Source organism: Oryx dammah, unplaced genomic scaffold (genome assembly GCF_014754425.2).
Source record: "Oryx dammah isolate SB20612 unplaced genomic scaffold, SCBI_Odam_1.1 HiC_scaffold_10, whole genome shotgun sequence".
Lineage (NCBI taxonomy): Eukaryota > Metazoa > Chordata > Mammalia > Artiodactyla > Bovidae > Oryx > Oryx dammah.
In genome coordinates, this window is record NW_024070194.1 from 81,019,902 (window position 1) to 81,034,772 (window position 14,871).

The following is a 14,871-nucleotide window of genomic DNA, read 5'->3' on the forward strand; positions in this document are numbered from 1 at the left end:
GATTCCCACAAGAGGAGAAATAACTTGTCTGTATTTATAACAGTCATGAGAAGAGGTTCCTTTCTTTAAAATACAGCCATAGCTTAAGGTAATTAAGATAACATGATGGAATGTATTGTTTGAGAAATCACTCCATATAGTGACTTAATTGCCATTACTCACTTATTTTAAGGAAACTGCCTCATGAGTTAACAACAGGCTACTTCTGCATATAGACTGCTATCCTAGCAATGCTGATAGAAAGGTTTTTATTAGTTGCTTTCTTTTTTTTTTTCTTTTTTACTTATAATTGTGGATGCTATACCTGCATATAAAATAAAAACTGATTTCCATTTTAAAAAGAAGGGGAAGTCATTCAGTACAATGGGTGGCTCAAGTCACATTATTCTTGATAAGATTCATTCTGAAGAGGTCTCTTACTAAATTAAAAAAGAAAATGAAATCAACTGAGGATTTCATGTTCAATTTGCTCTTACAGCATTTGTAAATTTATTGCCTCCAAAAAAAAAAAAAAGCATACTCACCAAAGTTATTGGGAAGTTTTGAAAGCCTGGAAGTTTTAAAGGCAGAGTCCATGCTTTGCTCTGAGATAATTCACTCAACTTCTTTGAAGACTTCGCACCTTCCCTAGAAGTTTGCAATATCCTCCACCCAGCTTGCAATGCCCTTTCTCCTGTGCAGCATCCATAGACTAATCACTCTTTCTTTTGCTGTTATTAAATTTTTGTCTACCTAAGGTCAGAGTCACACAGCCTTATCTATTCTCATCATTTCACTTTGTTATATCACCATAATGAGATTACCAGCCAACTGAAAGCAGGGACCAGGTCCTTCATCTTTAGATGCTCACACTAGTTTTGGATTGGCTGATTGAGGTGCAGGGCTGTGCATGGGCTCAGACAGGAGAAGGCCTATTAATACTGCTTCAGAATAGTCTGTGAGATACTTTTGCACCCTATGACAGCACCGCAAATGCTGAAGAATTCTCAGCAGTGAAATGAGAACAAAACACGTGGCAAAGTATATAAGAAAAACAACACACACATCAGCCTTGAATGTTTTGGAATTCACAGCTCTAGCAGTTTTTTTTAGAAGTACTTAAAAAAACCCCAAAAACTAATAATGAAAAGATAGTAGGCTTTGGAGCCTGCTATAATCATGTCTGATATCTTGTCCTACTACCTGTGTGTTGTAAGATCAGTCACTTAGCTGGTTTGAGCTCTTTGTTTCTTCATGGTGTGTGTGTGTGTGTGTGTAGTTGTGATAATATCTATTTCCCGGGTTTACTGGGACATGACACGTTAAATCCAGACCCCGCTGGATCATCCATTGAAGGCTGACCCTCCTCCAAGTAAGACAGAATTCTCCTGTCGAATGGTCTTTAAACTGAAGTATCTTCCTGGTTCTACAGCAACTTCTGGCTTTTGAATTTGAACTAGGACACCTACTCTGCAGATTTTGGACTTGCCAGCTTCCATCAGCATGTGAACCAATTCCTTCTAAGAAATTCTCCTATTGGTTCAGTTTCTCTGGAGAGCCACCTCCACCAGGTCACCCTCTTGGTTATGCCTTCCCCAACCATCCTTGTAGTCAGGCTTCCCAGGTGGATCAGCAGTAAAGAATCTGCCTGCCGCTGTAGGAGACACAGGTTCAATCCTTGTTCCAGGAAGATCCCCTGGAGAAGGAAATGGCAGCACACTCCAGTATTCTTGCCTGAAAAACCCCATGGACAGAGGAGCCTGGCAGGCTACAGTCCATGGGGTTGCAGAGCTGGACACAACTTAGAGAATAACAACAACAATAAACCATCCTAGTAAGAACGGAGAACTTCCACTCCCCATCCCGTCTCTCCCTTTAATTTTCTCTGTAGTTTTTGTTTCCACCCTTATTATATATTTTGCTTCATTGTTTTACTTATTACTTGCTTATGAACACTTCAAGGAAACAGACATTTTTGTCCATTTTCTTCCCTGCTGTATCCCCACCACTTAGAACTATGCCTGGCACACAGTAGATGCTCAATAAATGTCTGTTGACTGAATGAGCTTGAGAAAAAAGTGCAAGAGTTGCTTCTTGCCAAATACTGTTTTTTGAGCTCTAGAGATTTCACACATACAATTTATAAGAAATGAGGTTGTATTGGTTTAGACTACTGCCACAGAGAATGTTCCAGATAAGGATGTGCAAGTGCAGGAAGGGAGAAAGACCTTCAAGATATCTCTCCCAGAAAAGCAGACATTAGGAGAGGCTAACTCCTATAGGGCAGAGCGTAGCGTACACTGATAGCATATTAGTTTCTTGTGGGGACTGTAACAAATTATCATACATTAAGTGGGTTATTCTCTTACAGTTCTGGAGGCCAGAAGTCTGAAATCAAGATGTTGTTGGGAAGACCACACCCCTTCCAAAGGCTCTTGTGGAGAACTGGCTCCTTGACTCTTCTGATTTCTTGTGGCTGCCAGCTTTCTTTGACTTGGGCATTCAACACTCCAGTCTCAGCCTCTGTAGTCTCATTGCCTTCTCCTCTTTTCTATGTGTCAAACCTGTCCTTGCCTCACTCTTATAAGGACACGTACTATTGGGTTTAGGTCCCACTTGGGAAATCTAGGATGACCTCTTCATCACAAAATTCTTCACTTAATTACATTTTCCAAGGGTCCTTTTCCCAAATAAGGTGATATTCATAGATCCAGGGAATTAGAATGTGGACATATCTTTTAGAAGACCACCCTTCAGTCCACCATAGTTTTGAAAAGAATTGGAGTTTGCTATGATTACACAACAATTCTTTATTGTTTCCAGCTGCCAATATGGGGTGCTTTCTGAGGGATGTGAGTCTTCGTCCACATCTGCTTGGATTTCCCTAAGGACTCAGATTAATTCATACGGTTAAATGTTAAACAACTACTTACTGAAGATCTTTGCTCAGGAAGCCATGTGTTGAAAGCATTATCAAATGTTTTCCTTAAAACAAGGAGTCAAGTGTGGGTCAGGCTTTCAGTCTGGATTCTTTCCACTCATTTTCCATAATCTTATGATAGGGATTCTTATAATCTGGCTCAAGAGCTATCATGTGCTTCAGTCCATGGAAAAGGAATACACTGCACTTTCCACTCAAGTTTACAAAGTGTCAGTAGTCGTCAAGATCATCTTTCAAGCCATGATACCGTACAAGGACATGCAAAGAAATCCAAGTTCAGAATTTCTGGCTGTATTTCCTGGTGCTAGCCTTTATATCTCCTGACTGCATTTTCACCTTCCCCTGACATTCAGGAGCCCTGAAACTTTTAAATAAAATTTAATTTGTTTAAAATATTATAATGGACACTTTTTAGGAGCAAGTGTTCCACAATTTATTTAAGTATCGTGTATAACTAACTCTCCATTTCTCTGATTAAGTATAAACAACTGTTCTATTTAAATTTTAAGACCACTAAATTTTATTGCAGCCAATAAGAGTTTTTATTTTGCTGTTATAAATGGAACCACCTAAGTCTTAGCCCTCATCATCCCTAGGTCAATAACATGTTTATTACAAGGTCATATGCAAATGGCAAGTAATAGCTACCAAGTGAATTCATTAGTCTGAACTTTGAAAATTACATTTTAACTGGAAGAATGGGGAAGTATTTGTGAAATTTACTTCACAAAATTCATTTATCAAAAAATAAATTCCCACTTAAACTCTTTTATTTCAGGGCTTAGCTTTTCAGAAAAAGAGGCACATTATAATAAAAGGAACTTGTGAGATTTATTCAACATCCCAATATCTAAGATATGTCCTGAGGTCATTAGTGATGGACCCCACTCTTTTATAAGGACCTGACCTTCATACTGATAACCCAAAGGCACTGAAAGCCAAGGTCAAACCATGTAGTGATTTAGATAAACAGCAGGGAGAGTCTAAATAAGTCTTGAGAAGAGGAAAGGTCACCGGTTAGCCTGTGGTCGACATCCGGATGAAACCTGATGGGATGGCTTATCACGTGGCAGACAGGTGTGTGAGCCAGTGACAAAGCCGGGCCGCCCTCTCCCTGCGCAGGCTATCCTGAACTTGAGCAGATGTCATAAACTCTGAGCGCGGAGTGCCCCACCTGCGGAGAACAGCATTGCTTCTAAAGGTTGCATCTGATCTCAGGGTCATCCCTGTGGAATCTGGGCTAGAATATACTGATGCAAGCCTTTGGATACATTTGATTGCAATAACACACGGAGATTCACCTTTAAGAGGTAACCATAAGACTTAAAGATTTTTAAAAAGCAATTATACAGTTTTGTTTCATTTAGAAAGGATGGTTGTTTTGTTACATAAAGGAATATAGAAGTAATGAGTTAGCAGTCCCCTAATGTGTTCTTTGTCTTTCTTCATCATTGGTTGTGGAATAGTCTTATTCTACAAAAGATACATTGGGTGACCCTTACTTCTGCTTTCTTCTCAAGGGCACAGACACGAATAGCCTTCTAACTAGTCTCCTGATTCTCTTTTCTACTAAAATGGAAATTGGACCATGTGTCTTCAATGGTTGCTATTGTCCTCTGAGTAAAGGTCCAAAGCCCTTCTGGCTTCTTACAATGATCTGCCTGTTCTGGCTCCATGTTCCTGCTCAGGCTCATCGCTATCCTAATGGATTTCTTTCATTTCTACCAGCGGTCCCCTCACTTCTGGGCAGCCATACCTGCTCTCCCTCTACCTGAACCTCTCCTCACAACTTCTAGAGTCCTCACTCTTACTCACACCTGTTAGTGCCTCAGCATTCACATCCTCTAGAAATGACACATGGTGAAGCTAAGACTCTCTTTTGTTATTAATATTAACAGGTTATTTCTTGATACAACAGTTATATGTCAAAGACCACTGGTCCAATAAGCATTTAAAAAGAGACTTAGGGTTATAAACATAGACAATTTGAAATAATTATGAAAGACAGTTTGGCTTCATGATATTTTCTGACAAAGCCATCCATCTATCTGGTCTCAGGTACTGTACGTGGTGAAGAAACACCTAGTCCTTCCAAAACTGCCACTCTGTGCTCCAGTTCAGTTCAGTTCAGTTCAGTTGTTCAGTCGTGTCCGACTCTTTGTGATGCTATGGACTGCAGCACGCCAGGATTCCCTGTCCATCACCATCTCCCGGAGCTTGCTCAAACTCATCATGGAGTTTGATGGACACATCAAGTCAGTGATGCCATCCAACCATCTCATCCTCTGTTGTCTCCTTCTCCTCCTGTCCTCAATCTTTCCCAGCATCAGGGTCTTTTCCAATGAGTCACTTCTTTGCATCAGGTGGCCAAAGTATCGGAGTTTTAGCTTCAACATCAGTTCTTCCAATGAATATTCAGGACTAATTTCCTTTAGGATTGACTGGTTGGATCTCCTTGAAGTCCAAGGGACTCTCAAGAGTCTTCTCCAACAGCACAGTTCAAAAGCATCAATTCTTCAGCACTCAGCTTTCTTTATGGTTCAACTCTCACATCCATACATGACTACTGGAAAAACCATAGCTTTGACTAGACAGACCTTTGTTGGCAAAGTAATGTCTCTGCTTTTTAATATGCTGTCTAAGTTGGTCATAATTTTTCTTCCAAGGAGCAAGCATCTTTTAATTTCATGGCTGCAGTCACCATCTGCAGTGATTTTGGAGGCCCCCACCTCCCAAAATAAAGTCTCTCACTGTTTTCATTGTTTCCCCATCTATTTGCCATGAAGTGATGGGACCAAATGCCATGATCTTCGTTTTTCAAATGTTGAGTTTTAAGCCAAGTTTTTTTTAAATATGAAAACAGGTATTTATTATAGAACAATGTCTAAAAAGTAATTAAAGGCTTAAACAACAATGAAAAACATAATTCCACACATTGACAGTGACTTTGTGGCATGAAAATCCTTAGCCTGAAGAGGCAAGTTTGTTCTTGATGAATTAACATATCATAAATTCTCATGACAGGATTCCAAAATATATATATGAACTGACTTGACATGTTTATAAACATAAGGGCAATTTAAACACAGGTATTAGTTTTCATGAGTTCAATTTAAGGTCAGTGACTGGAGAGTTATATTAAAAAAAAAATCTGAGATAAAATATTCTTTAGGAAGGTACCACATACCTATGTACATTTGAAGATCAAGGGTTAAAAGTCCACTCTTGATGAACACCGTTAAGCAAAGGATGTATAACATCCATCACACGTCTGTTCCAAAAGCAGGATGTTTCCAAAAGTATACATTCCTTTACAAATAAACATTATGACATTAATAACTATAGAGGAACCTACAGAGTTGAGTTCCAAAATATGCTGTCATCCCTGAACCATATCTTAAGGCCTCCACTTTAATCTTGGGGCTTTAAGAACATCTTCTTTACTTTAAATGGTTTTATGTCTCCATTTTCATCTTCTTCGTAAATGGCATGGTCTCTTTTCTTGGCAAACTTTTCCCCAATTATCCCCACCAAGGTCTCATATCTTCTAGCCATTTCTTCATCTGACACATCGAGCTCCACTGTTTGCTCTTCAGCTTCTTCTGCTTTGTTCTTGGCGTTCATCTGAAGCATTAATTTCTCAACCTTAGTATTAAATCCTCTGAATGACATTCTTTCATAGAGAAGTTCTTCACACAACAAGAAACTCTGCTCTTCTATAATGAAACTCTCTTTCTCTTTCAGCTCAGGCAAATCCAAGTACCAGTGCTCTTCACTAATGATTTTCTTTTCTTCCTCTTCTAGTTGTTTCTTGGTTTCCAAGTCCCATCCCCTTTGCATGAACTTCATGCGCAGCAGGTTCTTGGACAACTTAGTTTTGTGCTCGGCCACCATACTGACTCCCACTGGCCGCCACTGTCTGCAACTCTTAAGCCAAGTTTTTCACTTTCTTTTTTCATTTTCATCAAGAGTCTCTTTAATTCTTCTTCACTTTCTGCCATAAGGGTGATGTCATCTGCGTATCTGAGGTTATTGGTATTTTTCCCGGCAATCTTGATTCCAGCTTGTGCTTCTCCAGCCCAGCATTTTGCATGAAGTACTCTGCATATAAGTTAAATAAGCAGGGTGATAATATACAGCCTTGATGTACTCCTTTGCCCATCTGGAACCACTCTGTTGTTCCATGTCCAGTTGTAACTGTTGCTTCTTGACCTGCATACAGATTTCTCAGGAGGCAGGTCAGGTGGTCTGGTATTCCCATCTCTTTAAGAATTTTCCACAGTTTATTGTGATCCACACAGTCAAAGGCTTTGGCATAGTCAATAAAGCAGAAGTAGATGTTTTTCTGGAACTCTCTTGCTTTTTTGATGATCCAGCAATGTTGACAATTTGATCTCTGATTCCTCTGCCTTTTCTAAATCTACTTTGAACATCTGGAAGTTCATGGTTCATGTACTGTTGAAGCCTGCCTTGGAAAATTTTGAGCATTATTTTGCTAGTGTGTGAGATGAGTGCAATTGTGTGGTAGTTTGAGGATTCTTTGGCATTGCCTTTCTTTGGGATTGGAATGAAAACTGACCTTTTCCAGTCCTGTAGCCACTGCTGAGTTTTCCAAACTTGCTGGCATATTGAGTGCAGCACTTTGATTTGAAATAGCTTAATTGGAATTCCATCACCACCACTAGCCTTGTTCGTAGTGATGCTTTCTAAAGCCCACTTGACTTCACATTCCAGGATGTCTGGCCATAGGTGAGTGATCACACCATCCTGGTTATCTGGGTCATGAAGATCTTTTTTGTATAGTTCTTCTGTGTATTCTTGCCAGCTCTTCTTAATATCTTCTGCTTCTGTTAGGTCCTGTTATGTCCATACTCTGTGCTCCAGGGATCTCAATAATAATTCCAAAATGCTTTCAGTAATAAAAAGTTTTATGCTAAGGTTTTTGTTTTGTTTTCATTTAAAAATCAAATGGCTAAAATAAAGCCAAATAGCTTATACATATCTAGTTTCTTCTACTCTCCCCATTCTTTAATATTAAATCAAACAAATTAGATGCGTGTCAGTGGGAAATTTAAATGTCAAAATGGATGATATTTACAATTTCCCTTTTACTATGGAAATGTTGGATCAATGATTCCTTCCGAGAGTGCTCCTCTAACATTTTAATGAATCAGGGACACTGGCTATATCTGTTGGCTGGAGGATATAAAGAACGTACAAACTAAGGTAGGTATACAGGAATCAGGCTCTGAAATCTTAGAGACTGAAGTATAAGTGTTCATGTTCTTAGCCTGAATTTCCTCCAGCAGCCAAGGACAGGTTGAGGTCAACTGACATGAGAGGTCAGTGGGCACACATTTCTAAGGGGAGACTTGTACGCATGCCTGAACTTGAGTCATGCCCGGGAAAACCTAGACAGCAATCTTTGGGGTCATGGACTTTTCTTAATGATTTATTCCTGTGAAGTCAGTTAGGCTTAAAGCTAATGCTAAAGAATTAGAGGCTTAAACAAGATATACATTTGCTGAGGACTTCCCCTGCCCCTCAGATACAACCTTGTCCAGCAACATATAAAATGCATAGGCTGGGCTCCCTAGGGTGCTTTGTAACAGACCAGTCAACTCACAGGTATAGAAGACACAATCCTACTCCTACAGAAATTCTTGATAGCCTTGTGGCATTTCTAACAGAGAATGACTTCATTAAGTTCTTGCACGGATTTAAGCCTGGCCTAATAAGAGACTACAAGTTCGTCGTAGTGAACGTATTCTCAAGAGGTGGGAAGAGAGGATAGACTAAGAGCTGAAGGATGCCGAGTTGGCTCAGGTCCCACTGCAAACTCATTTTTCGTTGTCTCAGCCATTAGCCTAAGAGAAGGTTAAAAAGATAATTGGCATTGCTGTCAAGAGGGTAAGTGAATTTCCTTGTTTCATATTGTCAAGCCTTTGAGAGAATATAATTTGCTTTTTGACAATGAGGAGGATAGTGGACCATGGAGAGAAGTGACCTTTAGACAGTATTTTTTTTTTTAATTACAAAAAGACACTGAGAAAGCTGAGGGTTTCATGAAGCCCTTAGGATTCATGTTAAAGGTGACCTCCCAGTATTTCTGGAGGCTTAACACTCCAGTCAAATCCTAAAAGGCAGGGTGGTGTCCTACAGCAATCAAGTCAAGACATGGGTTCTGCACACATGTTCTCTTCCTCTGATGTCCTTTTTCAAACCATACAGGTCAGTCTCTAGTAAAGTGGGTTGTGACACTGTTACGGGGAAGAACAAAATCTGACTACATGTTGGATCTGTTTCTTTTACTTTAACCTTTTCTACTCATTGCCTCTGTTCACTGCAAGGACACTGTCTATACATAATGGCCTGTCTCAGGGAACCCTGCTCTTCTGCCTGAATGTTAAACCAAAATGCCTTTTGTTCAGGGTAACATTCTGACCCCTACTCCTGTGAACGCACACAGGAAGTAAGAAATTAACATGTTTCTTCCCTGAGGCTGGCCATTCCAGGAGAAGTTTGCAAGACTTGTGACCTTTCTACTTTACTGTCCCACTTCCTCCCCCGCTGGGTTCTATAAAAGAACCTGGCATCCAGACCCCAATAAAATGGTGATTTTGAGATGATTAGTCTACCATCTTTTCAGTCAGCCTACTTTCCAAATAAAGTCATTATTCCTTGCCTCAATACCTCCTCTCCAGTGAACTGGCCTGTCATGTGGTGAGCAAAGTGAGTTTGGACTTGGTAACAACACAATTACCCTCCCTCCTTTAACTCAAACGTGAGCAAACTTTTCTGAAGAGCCAGAGTGAATATTTTAGATTTTGTAGGCTTTAAGGTCTCTATCATGGCTACTCAATGGGGCTGCTGCCAGGGCAAAAGTCATAAAGAGAATGAAAAGGACAGGGTTCAGCTGTGTTCAACAAACTTTATTTAATGACACTCAACTTTGAATTTTGAATGACTTTCCCTGTGGTCTAGTGGTTAAGACTCTCTGCTCCCATTGCAGGGGCCCTGGGCTTGATCCCTGGTCAGGGAACTAGATTCCACGTGCCACTACTAACCATTCCCACACCACAACTAAAGATCCCGCCTGCATGCCACACAATGAAGATCAAAGATCCCTGCTGCAACTAAGTGCAACCACAGTAAATAAATATATATTTAAAAAATTAAAACTATCTTCCTTTGATTATTTTTCAATCATTTCAAAATGTAAAATCATTGTTAGTTTGTGGGTTCTGCAAAAACTGGCAGCAGCCTGGATCCCTGGTTCAGAGCTATTTCATAAAACTTTCTGTGATGGTGGAAAAGTTGAATATTGGCACTGTCCAATACTGTAGACACTATTGAATTGTGGCCAGTATGATGGAATAACTTAATTTTTAATTTTAATTAATTTAAAATTAAGTCACTATTTGTGGATTAGTAGCTTCCATGTTGGACATGCAGTTCCATTATATTCTTTTCTACTATCTTGAAAAAATATTATTTCTTCTTACTTATATTAAAATGAACAGCAAAAGAAAAGGAATCCTACCTGCTGCTTAAGTTATACAGTTAGTGCTCTTCTGGGGATATCACAGGTTGGTGTTTTGGTTTTAATTACATAGTAAACATGGGCAAACACACAGAGAACATGTGAATATCCATAGTGCACACATGTACACATGAACACAATGCAGCTTTCTTGGCAGGACATTACTATCATGTTCAGTGAATAATCGTGGAAAGAAAACCATGTTTATCAATAAGGATCTTTCCATCTCATGCACTGCCTACTATGTGAAAACAATATTGGACACTGAAAACCATTGTATAGCATGAACTTAAGCTTTTCTGTTGGTTTCTTCAATTATCTGTCACAAAATTCTATACTTTCTTTAGCTATACTTTGCAATAATGAACTTGCAAAACTGACTGAATGGGTGTCCTCTTCTAAAATATGCAAAATAATGACAGTGAAAACTCCAGGTCATCTCAAATAAAATCTCAGAGTATCTCTGGGCAGCACCTCATGCAGATGTCACAGATAGATCAAGGAGAGAGCAATTGACCCTTAAAAGACAAAAGCATAAAGTCACTAACATTTAAATGGGTTTGATAACAAGCATCACTTAGCAGGCATATAAAGTCCTATTCATGAAACTCTAACCCAATTACAAAATATCCTTTATTTTGATGAAACCCATTTATGGTGAAGCTTCTATCATCCCTGGAAGAGGCAATTCATGGTTAACTAAGGAAATTCTAGAGTGAGAGATAGATGATAGTTGTCTATCCTTGGTAAAACAACACAACACAAAACAAAATAATAGGAAAGAAGTGTAAGTTAGTTTTGGGAAAAAAAGAAAAAGACTTGCCCCTGCAATCTTGTGTTGTTTTTAGAATAACCCCAACCCAAGGAGCATCTTAAAATCTCTTCAAGGCTCCATCTGTGGTCTCTTCTCTCTTTTGATAGTCTTTCTCTTGGAAACTTCGTTTCATGCTCAGGCATTCTTCCATCTTTATATTATATATGATTTTCAAATATTTTTTTTTCTCCAGAAGACTTCTCTCAATTCCAAATGGATATATCTCGCCGTTTCCTTAACTTCTCTACTTAGATTCCAATCATACCATGTCCAGTATTGCCCTCTCCTCATCTCCAGTTTTGCTGTATCCTGCCATTCTCTAGGCCAGTGTTAGATGACAATACTCTCCCAGTTGCACACACTATTAACCCACATCACTCCTTACTTCTTCCTTGTGCTACACTGTATCATCAACCCAGCACTAAGTTCTACCTCTCACATTCTTATACTTCTCTCCATCTCCAAATCCATACTGTGAATGTCTCTTGCTGCATTGAGTCCTAACCAATCTCTTGCATCCTGTTTGATCTTTCCACCCTTCTATTTGTTCTCCACTTCAATCAATAGAAACCATTTCAAAACCTAAATCTGATCATATCACTACCTCTACCCAGGGTTAAGGCTTATTAGAATAAAAACCAACCTTGCTAAGGCAGCAACCAAGGTTGTATGGGTTTCACTTCGGTCAACATTTCTTTTCCCATCATATACCCTCCTCGTTCTCTGTGCCCTACTGGTTCAGTTTCTTGAACACACTATGGTCCCTACAGCTACAATGTCTTTGCATGTACTATTTCTTATTTCTAGAAGGGCTTCCCTTCCTTTTCTTGGGCTCCAAAATCTCTGCAGCTATGAAATCTAAATTAAATTAGATGGTGACTGTAGCCATGGAGAAGGAAATGGCAACCTACTCCAGTGTTCTTGCCTGGAGAATCCCAGGGACGGCGGAGCCTGGTAGGCTGCCATCTATGGGGTCGCACAGAGTCGGACACGACTGAAGTGACTTAGCAGCAGCAGCAGTAGCCATGAAATTAAAAAATGCTTGCTCCTTGGAAGAAAAGCTATGACCAATCTAGAAAGCATATTAAAAAGCAGAGACATTACTTTGCCAACAAAGGTCTGTCTAGGCAATCCTATGGTTTTTCCAGTAGTCATGTATGGATGTGAGAGTTGAACCATAAAGAAATCCGAGCGCTAAAGAAATAACGCTTCTGAATTGTAGTTTTGGAGAAGACTCTTGAGAGTCCATTGGACTGCAAGGAGATCCAACCAGTCAATCCTAAAGGAAATTAATCCTGAATATTCACTGGAAGGACTGATGCTGAAGCCAAAGCTCCCATACTTGATGTGAAGAGCTGACTCATTGGAAAAGACTGTGATGCTGGGAAAGGTTGAAGGCAGGAGGAGCAGGGGACAACAGAGGATGAAATGGGTGGATGGCATCACCGACTCAATGGACATGAGTTTGAGCAAGCTCTGGGAGATGGTGATGGACAGGGAAGCCTGGTGTGCTGCAGTCCATGGGGTCAAAGTGTCGACACGACTGAGTGACTGAAAAACACAACAGCAGCAAGGGCCTCCCTCCATCAATACATGCCCCCTCTCTCCATGGATCCTACAACATTTACTCAGTTATGTTCTACTGAGTGAGCTTCAGCTCTCAGTTTAAACATTATTTGCTTCAAGAAATTCCCCCTAATCTTTCTTTCTATTAGATCATTCTGTATTTTTCTTCTTAGAACCATGTTTCTTTCCTACAGAGGTGTCTCATTCATTTATGTGATTATTTTGTCTCATACATTTTTGTGATTATCTGCTTTTTGTCTATCTCTGTCACTTCTCTGAAGCTCCACTAGGGCAGGGATCATGTCTACTTTTACAAACCATGGTTTTCCAAGAACCTGACATGGTGTTGGCACGTCAATACATTTACAAAATGTTTGAGTGGGTTGAGTGAGTGCAGCAATGAAGACCTGGAGGTAGAGTGATTGAGTACATGGAGGGCTCTGGATATGGGACAGTGTATAATATCAACCTTCTTTGCAAGCCCAAAGTACTTCAAGGGGTTTTCTCCTCTATAGCTAGTTTTGACCTGTGGACTCTGTGGCCCAACACCAATTAATATACAGGTTATTATGGTGTGTGCTTTTGTGTACAGTTTACAAACTCAATCCTGCTTGCCTCTAAATTACCTTTCTTATTTTCCCTTGATCTTATTTCTCTCATTTATTTTCTATTGATTTTTATCTTTCTATTCTGAACACACTATTTTAATCTGTATTCCATCTTATTGGAACCTTTTTATAAAATAACATTTATAATTATACTTATTAATCTCAGTCCTTACTGTACCAGTAAAGCTCTGGAGTTCAAATTGGGAACCAGTTCTGATGGTCAAAGGAAAACCCAGTAGCCAGTTGGATACACAAGCCTCTCTGTCTTAGTATTATTATTATTTTTGTCCTTGACGCTAGTTGTAATTTTTATCACACACTCTTTCTCATCTGCTCCCTGCTGTCCTTGAATGTCCCTGAATTTCTAGGCATGCAACAAAATTAAGGTAAATGTAGCAGAGATAGGACTTACTCAGACTCATAGCATCCAATGAAAGTAATAGTGAAATCATACAGCCAGTATTTAAACCTGTGCCGTGATCTTTGGATTTACCTTCAATGCATTCTTCTGGGAGTGGGTAAATGTCCTAGGGTCTATGCTTGGTATATCAGCACTCTTTCCCAAGGTTCCCTCTCAGAGATATATTTGCATCCATCTGACATTGAGGACAGAGCTGGATCACTTAACACAATGTGTGACCTACTTAGAAGTTGAACAATCTGTGATTTAATGTTAAATAAAAGAATTGAGCTTTTGAGTTAAAAATGCAGATTGGTTTGTTGGTTATCTTATACTCAGCATGAATAGTCTGAATGCTGAATGCATCGGTTTCAATAAGCAAGGAGATAAGATGTAAAACTAATTCCCCAAGGATGGGTGATGGGATGTGTTGGTAGGTGTCATTACCAATCTAGTGTGGTGGTAACAAAAATCAATGAGAACCAAGAGTGCACATTTCAGCACCTAAGGAGCAAAAGGTCACTAGCAGATAACTGTGATAACCTTATGGCATGGTCAGTAGTGTCCTAGAGTAGTTAGAAGGCAAAAATTCCTCAAGGAATTTCTGAACTATCTCACAGAGATTGTACAGGGTAACTGCACCCTTTATATAGAGAGCCCTCTTGCTTTGAGCATGTTCTCTGTTGGAAAGGGTATAAAAAAAAAAAAAAAGAATGGAATCAGAGAATTCCATAAAAACAAAGATACAGTTGGGGCAAGTGTCCCTATATCAACCAGTTATGTTCAAAAATGGCTTTGTTCAAAACTGGACACAAATATGTCTAATCAAATAGTAATATTTTAGCATGATATAAAACTGGGTAGAGTGTATTGACTAGGAAGCTAATATAGCATTGTGTCAGGGATATTGCAGCAACTCCTCTGTTCTCCCTGGGTCATTTCTCATCTTTCTTGCAACAGACCAAAAGTAGAAGCATGATTTCACTAATCAGTCTTGGAATTCAGAAGGGTTTTCTCAGC

At 39.5% G+C, this 14,871-nt stretch overlaps 2 protein-coding genes across 3 annotated transcripts in view; both read right to left on the minus strand.

Moving 5' to 3' along the window:
* PLCB1 (phospholipase C beta 1) overlaps positions 1 to 14,871 on the minus strand; it is an 858,386-nt gene that overhangs the window by 51,281 nt on the left and 792,234 nt on the right. The gene's annotated exons all lie outside the window — the stretch shown is intronic.
* LOC120869196 (M-phase phosphoprotein 6-like) lies at positions 5,772 to 6,922 on the minus strand. The gene has a single exon (XM_040248324.1). The coding sequence runs from the start codon at positions 6,812 to 6,814 to the stop codon at positions 6,332 to 6,334; it is 483 nt and encodes a 160-aa protein (XP_040104258.1). The 5' UTR covers positions 6,815 to 6,922; the 3' UTR covers positions 5,772 to 6,331.

What these genes read in the sequence shown, in the direction of transcription:
- LOC120869196 (XM_040248324.1), bottom strand. Translation starts at nt 6,814, where the DNA reads ATGGTGGCCGAGCACAAAACTAAGTTGTCCAAGAACCTGCTGCGCATG.